Below are 12,619 nucleotides of genomic sequence, written 5' to 3'. Positions count from 1 at the left end.
TATGGTATGGTAACTCTGTTATTATAGTGGTGCAGCCAGATTGCAGTCAGGTGCATCCTGCTGGATATTGTTTTAATCATACCAGTACCAATACCTTGAAAATGATACCGATACCAATAGAATACTCCACTCAATACTTTTTTTATATTTCATTTAACACCCATCATGTGAATAGAAGCATTCAGTTCAGTAAAGTGTCCAGCAGATGCCACACAAATAGTTATTCTTTTAAAATCTGAGTGCAAAAAGGATCAGATGCAGGTATGTTTGACTGGAGAAGTTTTGATACTACCTGGTCCTGGCTGATGTTGGTTGATACCTTTGAAGAATACCGATACCCAGTCCTTGTCCTACCCAGGGCATCGGGAGTGTGCTAAACACACTAGTGGTAGTTTTGTGGCCAGGCTCCATTGGCACACCTGTGGTGCACTTGAACATAGGTTGAAAGGGCATTATTATAGGTGGGTGCATATAAGGCTACTACTGTCACCCCCCATAAGCACAGTGTTTTCCCCAGAGGAATCTTTATTGTTGTTTGGAAATTATTTTTAAACTTCAGTTTTGAAACCAAACAACCAATCACATCATTTTGCTTACTACAGCCATTTACGTACCTGTTAGCAGACGACTATAAGTAACAATATAGACCTCCAGGAACATTTTGGCCAGTCTCATTTTTTAAAAAAAAAAAAAAAGATGCTGCCGCACCTGTCAACTCAGTTATCCAGTGTTAAGGATGGAGACAGTGTAAGAAAGACTGGCACAAAAGCACGGTCATGAAAGGATTATAAGCTGAGCAAGAAGTTTTCAGCAATTTCCAATTTTTCATGGAGCTGTGTGAACTGTTTTCAATATGTCAGTCTCCAACACACCTACTGATGAAGAAACTACGAAGGGTAAATTAATCAGAATGACACATTTGATATAAAGGCCTTCAGCATAGCACAAAGACGCACCCGAGAACCTATGTGTTGATATTTAGCTTACATGACAAAAAGGACCCTTCCCAGTGCCTGCAAGCTATTAGAGAAAAAAACTACCAAGATCAGCTCAAACTCAGTTGGATTTGAACTCATTGTGATGGCTCGCTGTATATACACATTCTATCTTGTGTGCACACATTAACCAAAACATGGGAATGATCTAATTTCATTAAGGCAACGAATTATACGACTGCACACAAATTAACCAAAACCTTGCCTCAGTTTATATATTTTTCCTCTCTGTGGCCACTCTCAGACTCCCTAAAAAAAACAAAAACTACTTGTCATGTGAAAGGAATCGCTTGCAGTGATTTCCACTCACTATACAGCTTCCCTCAGCTTTAGCTGTATAGCGTCCTTCAGCTCAACGTCCTGGTTGTATGGCTCGCAACTTCACTGAGTCAGTTCAGTCTGAACATTCTCAGCTGTTTTCAATGAAAAAGCTCTTGATACTCCCACTGTACAATAACTGCTCAGCACCAAATGGCAGACAAACAAAGCTAGTGACTAGCTGGTGAATAAAGTGGAGCATTTAGCAACTAAAGAGCCAGATATTAGCCTATCAAGAATTGGTGGAGACCAAAACAGAGCTAAAAGACGGTGAATATTGATGTTGCATTCATCAGGTGGCTAACATAATAGCAATAACAACTTTGTAAGGTGATAGTAAGTAGATATTGTGTTTACATCTTGTTCTGCCACCCCTAAGCGGTTAAAAAATATCATCACTGCAGCTTCATACACATTTAAATAAAATACTCTAAGTGTAAGGCAACCCCTGCATCACTTCAACGATCAAATTTCTTAACTTTTTTTAAACTAGGCAGTGATTGGAGAGAGAGCTTGATGGTTGAGAAACAATCAAGTGAGCCACTAAGCTACTTGAATACACTCATCAGTGCTTGCCTACTCTCTGGAACAGTGACTCACGGAGAGACGGGGGGAGCTGAGATCTCCTTACTTATTCCAGCAACAAACCACAACAAGTCAAAAGAACTGGAGACAACCTGTTTGTGTGATTCCCTGAGGTAATCCCACGCTCACTAGTGCATGGCCGAGCAGACCATTGTGAAGAACACAGTAACTCTGCTCTGTTTCTTGGAGGCCTCTTTTCTCACTGGGTATGGCTTTGTCTTTGTCTCCTGCACGCTAAAGTTCGGTCATTGATCAATACTGAATCAGTCAAATCAGTCAAACCTGGTGTCAAACACTGGAACTATTTTGCAAGTTTGCTCTCATTGTCTTTGACACTTGAAAGACTCGAACACGAGACATTACAAGCGAAGGGTTGCTCATGTCTATTGCTTATTTAAAATATAGTGGTCTCTGTTTCCCGGAAAGGTATGCTGATCTAAACAGACAAGCCATGGCCGAGTTTGGCACCTGCCACTGAAGTTTATTCGCTGGAATTTAGCTCTGAAATCTCTGATGCGTACTGCAGCTTTTGTTGGCATGATAAACCACACTTGAAAGGCAAAACAAATGGATGCCCAAAACAATCAGCCTTAGAAAATCCAACAGAAGTACCAGATACTAGTTAGCTTAATGCGCTAACAGAGCCTTCAGTGCTCTCCTTTTCCATTTAACTGTTGTGTTCAAGAGACCCGAATCTCAGGTGGGCTGGTCTCAAGTGGGTCTGACTTGGATGGTTCACTCAGTGTGTTGGGTCTCCTGGGAACTGAAGGATAGGATGTCAGCTGCTGCTTCCTGCTTTAGCCAGTATTAGGAACTGGCTGTGTTCCAGTGTGTGTGTGTGTGTGTGTGTGTGTGTGTGTGTGTGTGTGTGTGTGTGTGTGCGCCTTGTCAGACAGAGGACTGGGCAACAAGCCCAGGTACAGCAGAGCCCAGGTGTTCCTCTATGAAGAACACAATGAGCGTGTGCAAACATGGAGGGACAGACAGGCAAATGGAGAGGGACTGGTATCAGAGAGCACACCTGTTGAGCACCTGCCCTATCCACTCATGACACACTGATTGTGGATGCAGCATTTGTAAACACACACACACACACACACACACACACACACACACACACACAAAAGACAAAAATACACATGCACATTTTCTTCAAATCACAAATATTGTAACACCATAGACAAAGATCAGGGACCTTTTTAGTATCAGTCATTAAGAGTCAGTAATACTTTTCTATCAGACCTCAAACTACTTTTGAGTCTTTTCAACTTTTCTGTCACTTTCCCCACGCCCTCCCTGCCTTTCTAAGCTCACCTGCTGAGTTCTTCGGTCTCTGTGTCATTAGGCAGCGCATCAGGGATTAAGAAGGCGATGGGAGGATGTGATTCGCAGCAGAATCCACTAAGTCTGGCATTACCACACACCTCACAAAGCACAGGGGAGTTTCTAATCCACCGCACAGCGCAATCCTGCTAATGCATTCATATCAGACACACAGGCAACAGAGGTCGGCAGAGAATTAAACACCAAAGTATTACTGTCAAGTTCAGCGTTGACATGGTCATGTTTGTTTCTCACATTAGAGTCTGCAGATGGTACCTGCATTTTGGTAACGTGGTAGATAGGAAGGAAGATCATGTATAGAACACAGAACAGCCTCATATTTGTTCTACACAATATACTACATCAGTCACTGCATTAACTTGAAAGCTAGTTACAGCTTTCAAATATGCAACACACCACTCAGAGTCAAAGAGAAATTTAAGCTTTTATGCCTTCTGTTGTTATAACCCTCTGACTCTGGATGTATGCACCAAAGTCCCTTACATGATATAAATCTCCATATTTTAATTTTTAAGCAGAAGCTGTGAAAGAAATGCTGCAAATCAACGAGATGGAGAAGGGGAAAAAAGGGCGGAAGGTGGGGAGTGAGATAGAGGGAGGAGACATTATGTGTGAGACTAGCAGTAGTACTTTGTGACATGCATCATCAGTCCTGTCTTCTCACTATATCTCCCTAATGGGAGCACAGCAGTGTGTGTTTGTGTGCACACGTGTGTCTGTATGAGGGAGAGAGGGAGCCATGAGTCTCCCTGTCAGGGAGACTAGTAGAGACTGTGTGTGTGTGTGTGTGTGTGTGTGTATGTGTGATAGAGATAGGGACTAAATGAGCTCCTGGCGGGACTGACCCTCCTCACTTCTCACCGGTCCGTCAGAGAGACTGAGCGCTCCACTGGAGCATGGCCAAAGGCACGGTGCTGAATACTGAAAATACACACATACACACACACATACACAGGAGAAAGGCAGCTGCACAAGCCCCTCTGTACACTCTGTCTCTCTCTCTTTCACACACACACACACACACACACACACACACACACAAAAAAATGGCACCAAAACAGAGGTAAACGCCATCTTCCAAACTAAACAGAAAATACGCTGAGGTCAACGTGCATTTATGTTCACATAACGTCATGGTAAGGACAAAAACTGTGACAAAATGCAAATGTTTGTTTATGTCTAAAGCAAATACCATGAGAGCCAAACCTAGCATGCTCCGAATGTGCAGTGTTGGGTTCGCCAGCAGTCATAATTATGATTCATGTCTCGGAAAAAAGCCATACATGTATGAGAACGTTTCCTACTGGCTTAAGTGTGGGAAAGTGCAGCAACATTACGTATTGTGTGTGGGTGTTGTTGCATTTGCAAGTTTGGGGCTAAGTATAATTACTCTTGGTGACATACCTCACATGACTAATGAGTAGGATTTGGGCGCGTGGCGTCTAGCTCATTTGTCACAGGATGGTAGGTAAAGCTTCAGCGCATTCAACTCCTGTGGAATGCTGTTAAGGTCGCACTAAACGCTCATACAGTGCTACTGCCTGATTAATTCCACGCGTTTGACTTGCAGTGAGCAGAAGTCAGTGAAACACACTCAGTTAGCAGAGATAATGTCACATGCCGAATGCTGACATCACACCCATGTCCTTTTGTCATTGATGTGGATTAACTCTGCTGTGTGTACCTCCAAATCTACTGTAGCATCTCACTGAGGAAATCCTGAGTCAACATCCTCACAGCTACACTTGTTGACACACCAGCAGCCTGCTGTTATTGAGAAAAGGTCATGACATGACATGTGCGCCAATGCAGACACTGCTATAGTCAATTCAATTTAATAACCCATTACTGATAGAACACTGTTGTTTATAGCTTGGAATTGAAGCCATCTAAAAGAAATAATGGGAAGTTTATACCCCATAAAAGTGAATTGACAATGGGATTTTTTTATTCATTAACTTTTAGGACTCAAAGTAACGACTGCACCTGCATTTAACAGCTAAATATAAACCTTCACGGATAAAGAAGTATAAAATATTACTGGTAGTTAAGATAATGTCAAGGTGTTAACTAAAGTATACACTGCCTGATTGGCTGCTATTGTGTTTAAATGCAACTCTTACTTTATATTACTTAATATTTGCCGTTACATTTATAACGTTGCAGTGTAAATGGGCTAAGTAGATATGTTCAAGCATCTGAAGAATCTCGATACTTCTGTTATTTGTGCTCATGACACCTTTTCTGTACCTTTTCAGTAATTTGAAAGGTTGAAAGGCCAGAAAGTAAGAAGCTGTAACATATCTTGGTTTACACTTAAAGGAGACCTCCTATGCTCATTTTCAGATTCATACTTGTATTTGTTTTTTTGCTAGAACATGTTTACACGCTTTAATTGTCAAAAAAAAAAAAAAAAAATCTTGGGGAATGCCTCTAATAGACCCTTTTCGGGCTGATGTCATGATGGCATCATTTTATTAGCTGGAGACAAAACATGACTCACCACCACAGGGCTGTACGCTACATAGGAGTCTTAAAATGTTGTCATGTTGTGTTATTAGGAGCCAGAACAGAAGGAGTCATGGCTCAAAAATTTTTTTTTTATCACATATCAGATGCCACTGGACGGAGGCAATCATCAAAAATGCTCACATGTGCAGCGCACACTTCATATAAGGTTAGGGATAAGTATTTCCTGTTGTAGGGATGAATAATGTTATGTGTATTAAGGGTTATCATGTCCACCTAATCAGAAACTGGGGAGGTATTTAGAGGAATATGTGATTTCTACATAACGCTAACTTTGACACATTAGCTAACGCTAACTAGCTAGCTTCAATAGCAAAACAAACTGGAGGAAACCGTTCAAGTGTCGCCCTCTTCTTTAAGCTTGGCATCGTAATCAACCACAAATCTTCCTGTGACATCATCCATCCACTGAGTGAGAGCATACGGTTTGACCAGTCTGGTCTCGTTGGTCATTGTTTACTTATTCAAGTAAAACTCATGGTCCCGCGTCTGACGCTAAAATGAGAGCCCTGTTGGTTGAAGAAACTGAGCGTTAAATATCTGTTTAATTTAACGAACGATTAAGATAATTACACATTCACTCCGTTTGGTGCTCTGCTGCTCCGTCTCCCCAAACAGAGTGCTTAGAGTGCGCTCTGCCACTCTGAGAGTGTGGTGCTCTGGGTAACTGAACTGTACATTCCGACAATGCTCTGAATTTACAAACGGTCCAGTTTGTGCACTCCAGCACTTGGATTGAGTATTTCTGAATGCACCACTCGCATCATCTTCTTCCATTGTCAATTACAAACCAACAGAACTCGCTAGCCAGCACTGGCTAATGTCTGAGGAGCACTGTTTTGCCTCCACCTAAGCCCCGCCCACAAAAAAAACATCATGCTGTTTACTAACAGTAAAAGGATCTATGGAGAATAGCGGTATTTTCTACCATGAAAAGTCACCAATAAAAGCTTGTAAACCAAAATCTTCTCAACAGGACATGTTCCAGTAGAATTATGATCTGAAATAGAAGAGAAATTAACAAAATCAGCGATCAAGATTACATGTATCCCTGACGTTAGCATGTGGCTTCATGTAGCAATGTAGGTTATGTAATGGAAACACTTGCAGTAGCTTGCCTGGAGCACATAACGTCGTTCAGCCCTCTGCTTCTTGTTTGGCCAACATAAAACAATTACTGAATATGGAAATATTAATGCTATCGACACATTCCAATTCAAACCATTTTTATTAACATATTCATAAGGCATTCATGAAGTATTCTTACAAAGAAATAGAACTTCATTGCTACCTACACAGTGCAAGGCAGTTGCTATGCAGCAGTAACCTCTTTTCTTTTTTAAAAAACAAAATGGATTTCATTATATGGCTATTTATTTATATTGATTTGTATGTTGCCATTTATTGTACGACCACTGAAAAACTGTCCAGAATCAATAGGATGACTCTGAAAACTGCAGCAGATTTTTTTCCCCCAGAAATATGCACTCCTTAATCCAATCCTCTGTAATTATCTTAGCTCACCTCAGACATCCAAGCTGACCTAAAATGTATACATGTTGTAGCAGTCTGTTTGCTAGCTAGTTGCCTAGCTAGCTAATGAGGTTTGTTAGCAGATTCTATGGTTATGAGGCTACAGGAAGTGATACTGAACTGTGTAAAGAAATTATATGACAGAAAATAAGGAAAAGCATAAAAAGTCCCCTTTAAGACATAATTAAAATTCATACAAATAAATGAATTGAAATCTGAAAAGGTACATTATAGTACATTATTTATATTTTCTTAAAAAGAAATACACATTGTTGATTTTATAGGTAATTTAACAAAATATATATCAGAGTAAGATCGTTCATAATGTATCACACAGCATCCCCCAACCGAATCATAATGATGAAGTAAACTGTAAAATGTTAACATACCATACAAACAATAACAATAAGACTATTGTGAAAAATCACCCGGACCTCATCTTGTCAAACGTGTGTGTGAATAAATAGGTTGTGCTGCCAGATCCTTTCCATTGTGCTGATGTCAAAGCTCTTGTGGTTGGTATTGGTGACCTTTTAGATAACAGGTGTCACGTATGAAGGTCTGTCAGGTCGAGCTATCTATTGTTACACATGTGAGTGACTCACGGAGGCGGGGGAGGGGGGCCTGGATCTACCAAGGCTAGATAAAAGCCACTGGGTGAGGGTACGGGTGCATGCGCTTATCATAATGGTTTCTTGGACATGTCGTCTTTTACTAGAGGTCGGTAGGTCATGGGAGAAAAGAGGGGAAAAACTGAAAGCTCTGAAATCAGTCTCAGATTTCATCTCAGCCATGGAACACAATCCGGCACAGACACAAGACTTGTTTTTAAAAGAGGCTCAGTGAAAAAAGGAAACATGTCAGGCATGAGAGAAGTCACAGGGTCTTGTGACTATTTGGTATTGGCCATTTATGCATCACTCTACCATAAAAGAGACGTGTCCATAATAATGCATTAATTGCCTTTTAGAGAGCAATATTGCTACTGATAGTTCGTGTTGATGTGTACTGAGAAAAATGGAAAAGAAACATGAAATAAATGTGCAATTCAAAAAAGCAAATGGACTAAATAAAAGCACCTGACTCTGTGCATCATTGCTAACAAGGAATCTCTCAAACAGTGGAAGCACTTGGATTGAAACGGGTAATGGAAGGCCAGTCCTTGCACCTCGCAGTGCTGGTGCACAAAGACTCGGGATAAAGAAGCTTTGACAGATATTCATATTCACATAGACACATCATATCCTTAAAGGGACAACAATACATGCATTTGACAAGATGGAAAATGATCAAGGTGTTCCTTATGAGAAACATATAGGCTCTCCTCTATTCAGTCATCATTCATCTCTGTAATTTCCATTCAAATGAAAGAACAGGATCATATTTGTAATGCTAATCCCGAGGATGTCTGTCTCAGTGCAGCATGTGTATGTGCGGCAGGTAGAATGTGTTGTTCTGTATTCCGCACACACATTCAATCAGGGCGAGGGCTTTGTGGATTCTAATCTCACACTTTGTGATCTCCAGATATCCGGGAGGAGAGGTTTGTGCACTGGAATGTGAGGCAAGTGTTTGTCTCGATGTGACGAGAGGTTCGGCAGGAGATTTACATTTTTCTATTAGTGGAGAAAACAGTGGGACGTGACTCCGCAGAATATGATTAACAGACGCTTGGTCTCGACTGTGGTTTGGAAGACTTGTGTAAAAACAAAAAAAAAAAAAAAAGAAGAGGAGGCTCATTTTCTTTGCTGTGTAGATTTTGCAGCAGAGTGTTATACAAGCAAGAGGTCACTGATTCTTTTTAGGGAAAGGGAATCAAAGCTTTCAGAACTAGACTCAGAAGAGAAGATATTTACATTTGTGGATGTAAAACCATAGTGTTGATAAACCAATGATTACATGTGAATTGCGTGCTCCCGTGCAGAAAAGGCAAAGAAGAAATTTAACGTCTAGATACAAAACGATGCAAAAAACACAACCTGAAACTTCAGTTTTTGGGTTCATTGTCTCATTTCTCCAAAAGAGGCAGTTCATTGTCACCGTGCCACCACAAGTGTGTTAAAAAAATGCTGACAGACTGTGTCCCGTCCTCGTGTGACGTTGTCGGCCAACTGTCCACCGCTTATCAATCCACATCCACATCCAGGTTAATCTCTGTACTCAGGTTGAGGTAGAAGAAGGCGTAGACACACAGGACGAAGAACAGGATTGCTGCGATGACCAGGAATGCATCCTGAGAAGGAGAAAAAGCAGAGGGTTTTAAGACTCTGTGTTCGTCTGTTAAACTATTTATAAATCTATCTGCCTCCTCCCTTGTCTGTCTTAACACACAGGAGCAGCTCCACTTTGTTTCCATGGTTTTGTAATTATTGTGCTTATCTGTTAGTGTTTTTATGTCTATATTTGCCAAGTCCCTATTGTCTTTCTTTTCATCTAAATTCCCCGCATTCCTAATACGCTTTTTACCAGTCTGACTTTGTCTAAGAACATGTTGTTTATTAGCTTGTTTTGAAAAGTTAAAACTAAATATTAAATATTTAAACTGTCATTTGTGAGTGCGCTTTTAAAGACAAATGTAATTATAGGACTGTCAATCATCATGCTTTCGTTTAAGCCATTAAAGCGAAAATCTGGTTTAATATGAAGATGTAAACTGTTCAAATAAAAGAAAGCCAGGCCCACACTGCTGCAGGTAAATAGGAAAACATTGTGTTAAGCATTTTCTTACATTAGAGCTGATCACATTATATGTTTCTGTGTTATGGGTTAGATGACTGCTGTAATTGTAATTCTTGAAATGCGGCACTGAGACTTCAATCAATCCTTAATTAAATCCTAATATTTTATACCATCGGTATACAGAGAGTAAAATTTGTATATTGTACATAATACACACAGAAAAAAAAAAAGCATGCAGAGAACTGACAGCCGTGTTTGTTTCGTTTTAAGAAGTTGACAAGTTCAAATATGACAGTCGCCTGATATCAGACAGAACCGTTGACTCGTTTCACTCCGTTGCCACTGTGAGACTGACTTTGCATCCACTCTAACCCATTTCGGAAAGGGGCGAGGGGATGTGATCTCACATGACCAATCACTGGACACAAACGTATACACCTAAGTCTATACCCATTTTAAGTTGACAGTGATGCGTAGCCATGCCAACATACTTGTAAAGTATATACAACCAAACTACGATGTTGGGCAATTTTTAAAAGGCTAACAATTTAGTGGACCCTAAATAGCAGCTTCTATCTAATCTATAGCACTCACTATTGTTGTTATTACTCCTCATTGGTTTCAGAGCATTGAATGAAGGACTTTAGTTCGAACCAAAAATTAAAAAAAAACAAAAAAAAACAACGTATCAAAAACCAGCAAGACAAAGATAACAGTTCCCGAAAAGGAGTAGATAGAAGTAAAACTTATGTGTCCCTGCCCCTTTCTTACATTTCTTCTTTTAACTCATGTTATTTCAACAAATTACCAAATTTATTTACAAGTAATATACAACTGTCCCCAGTCTATTTACCACCCAATTAAATTAAGCAATATCACACTCGAGCTCATGATGTTGTACTGCGGCCTCGTGCCTACGACCGAATCACAGCCGTGACGATATCACAGTATAACATCACGAGCTCGAGTGTGATATTGCTTTTATACAACAGTTCAACAGTTAAATAAGCAAGACTGATTAAGAAATGTTGAAAAATGAGGACAAAATAGATAATTTAAGCATTTTATTTGTCTTCCGCTAACAAAAATAGTTCCCTCAGGACTCCGCTGTCACCATCGCTATGTTTATGCAGACATGGTGCGCCAGGCACTTACTCTTTATACACATTTATCTGCACGTTTCCATTAATTGTGCAGCCAGTGAAATAAGTCTGTGGTGACTGCATGGTGGACTGTCGCTTCACAGGCACAGCCTACTCTGCCTTCTGATCTGACAGTATGTTGCTTTTCTCCAAGTCATTGAGCTCCGCTGATGAAACACTGACAAACCTAGATGTGTGCTCAGATGGATTCAGCTTCTCCTCTCCCTCATCTTCCTCTGATGACCATTCATAGTTCAATTCAAAACTTATTTTAGGAAATAAATCCATATTTTTGGCTGTTTGACAGTGGATGAATTAATTAGCCTACAACGCAACTGCTGACCTAACTGACACTAACCGTCAGTTTTGATTTGATTGTTGATTGCAATCAGCTGTGAGGCGGAGTGATACATACACAGTGAAATAACCGTGATGTTGTACTCCAATATCGTCACGGTTTTACTGTCTCTCGACCAATCAGATTACAGGGCCGGAACTAACTGTTGTATAATAAATAATAAACCCAGTTTATTAAAGTACCATCCAGTGTTACAAAATAAATATGCACTCCCCTAACAACTTTTCCTCTTCTATATATCTGCCAAAAATATCTTTTTTGTACAGTTTTTTAAATTGATTTATAATTATGCTCCACAAGTCCACTCCATACACGGAAATACGGACTCTTCCTATTTGTACGAACATATATATATATTTTTAAATTAAATTCTCCTCTAAAATTATAACCCCTCCCTGCATTGCTTCATAACCACTTGACAACAGCTTGACAATGGAGTTATGGCTGAAATACATGGGGCACAAACATGGCGGAGCAGGGGTTTTAACCTGCTGCACAGACTCTGTCTTTGCAGCATGTGGTTGCTGCCAGCATCACTGTGTTTTGTCAAGTGATATTGCAGTTGGTTATGCAGGGTTTGGAAGTGCAGGCTATCGTTTTACCAACAGGATCGATTTGATTGATGTATCTTAATGTGAAATGAACAAGAACACACAAGGTTGCTCTGATGCTTCACATTGCCTCTGGAACAATGAGGTTTACTTTTTTTTTCCCAATCATTTTTAAACAGATTGTATTGTATTGTATTGTATTGTATGTTTTTCACACAGTTCTGTGCAGCTTCAGTTGATTATAATGGATGCACTGTGCTACAGGTATGCTGCAGCAGACAGTCGCACCACATCCGTGTCCCATGTATTTTGGTTGTTAGTCCCACCCATGGCACCGATTGACACAACAGGAACCCACACTGCCCTCATCACTCATTTTTTATTTTAACTGAGAAACTGCTGTTTCATGTCATGATGCCAGACAAATCAGGCAACCCAAACTTAGTGGAGTGGGCACATTTAAAGGTCTGGACCCAGGCAATGTCGGTGTTTCCTTAAAAATCCATCCACACTGAAGAACAGTTGTTTGAAAGTTTGGTTACAGCCGTGGAAAACACCAACCTACTGCTGAAGGCTAAAAAAGAC

General features: G+C 40.3%; 1 protein-coding gene across 1 annotated transcript in view; it reads right to left on the bottom strand.

Annotated features, from left to right (window-relative positions):
• Positions 1 to 9,007: 9,007 nt before the first annotated feature.
• Positions 9,008 to 12,619, bottom strand: part of triqk (triple QxxK/R motif containing) — a 30,728-nt gene continuing 27,116 nt past the window's right edge. Inside the window, exon 4 of the mRNA XM_049603322.1 lies at positions 9,008 to 9,537. Coding sequence (XP_049459279.1) covers positions 9,430 to 9,537 — 108 coding nt within the window. The 3' untranslated portion in view covers positions 9,008 to 9,429. The remainder of the gene's footprint in view (positions 9,538 to 12,619) is intronic.

The sequence above is a fragment of the Epinephelus fuscoguttatus genome, linkage group LG17 (genome assembly GCF_011397635.1).
Source record: "Epinephelus fuscoguttatus linkage group LG17, E.fuscoguttatus.final_Chr_v1".
Lineage (NCBI taxonomy): Eukaryota > Metazoa > Chordata > Actinopteri > Perciformes > Serranidae > Epinephelus > Epinephelus fuscoguttatus.
This window is presented reverse-complemented; position numbering and strand designations above follow the sequence as displayed.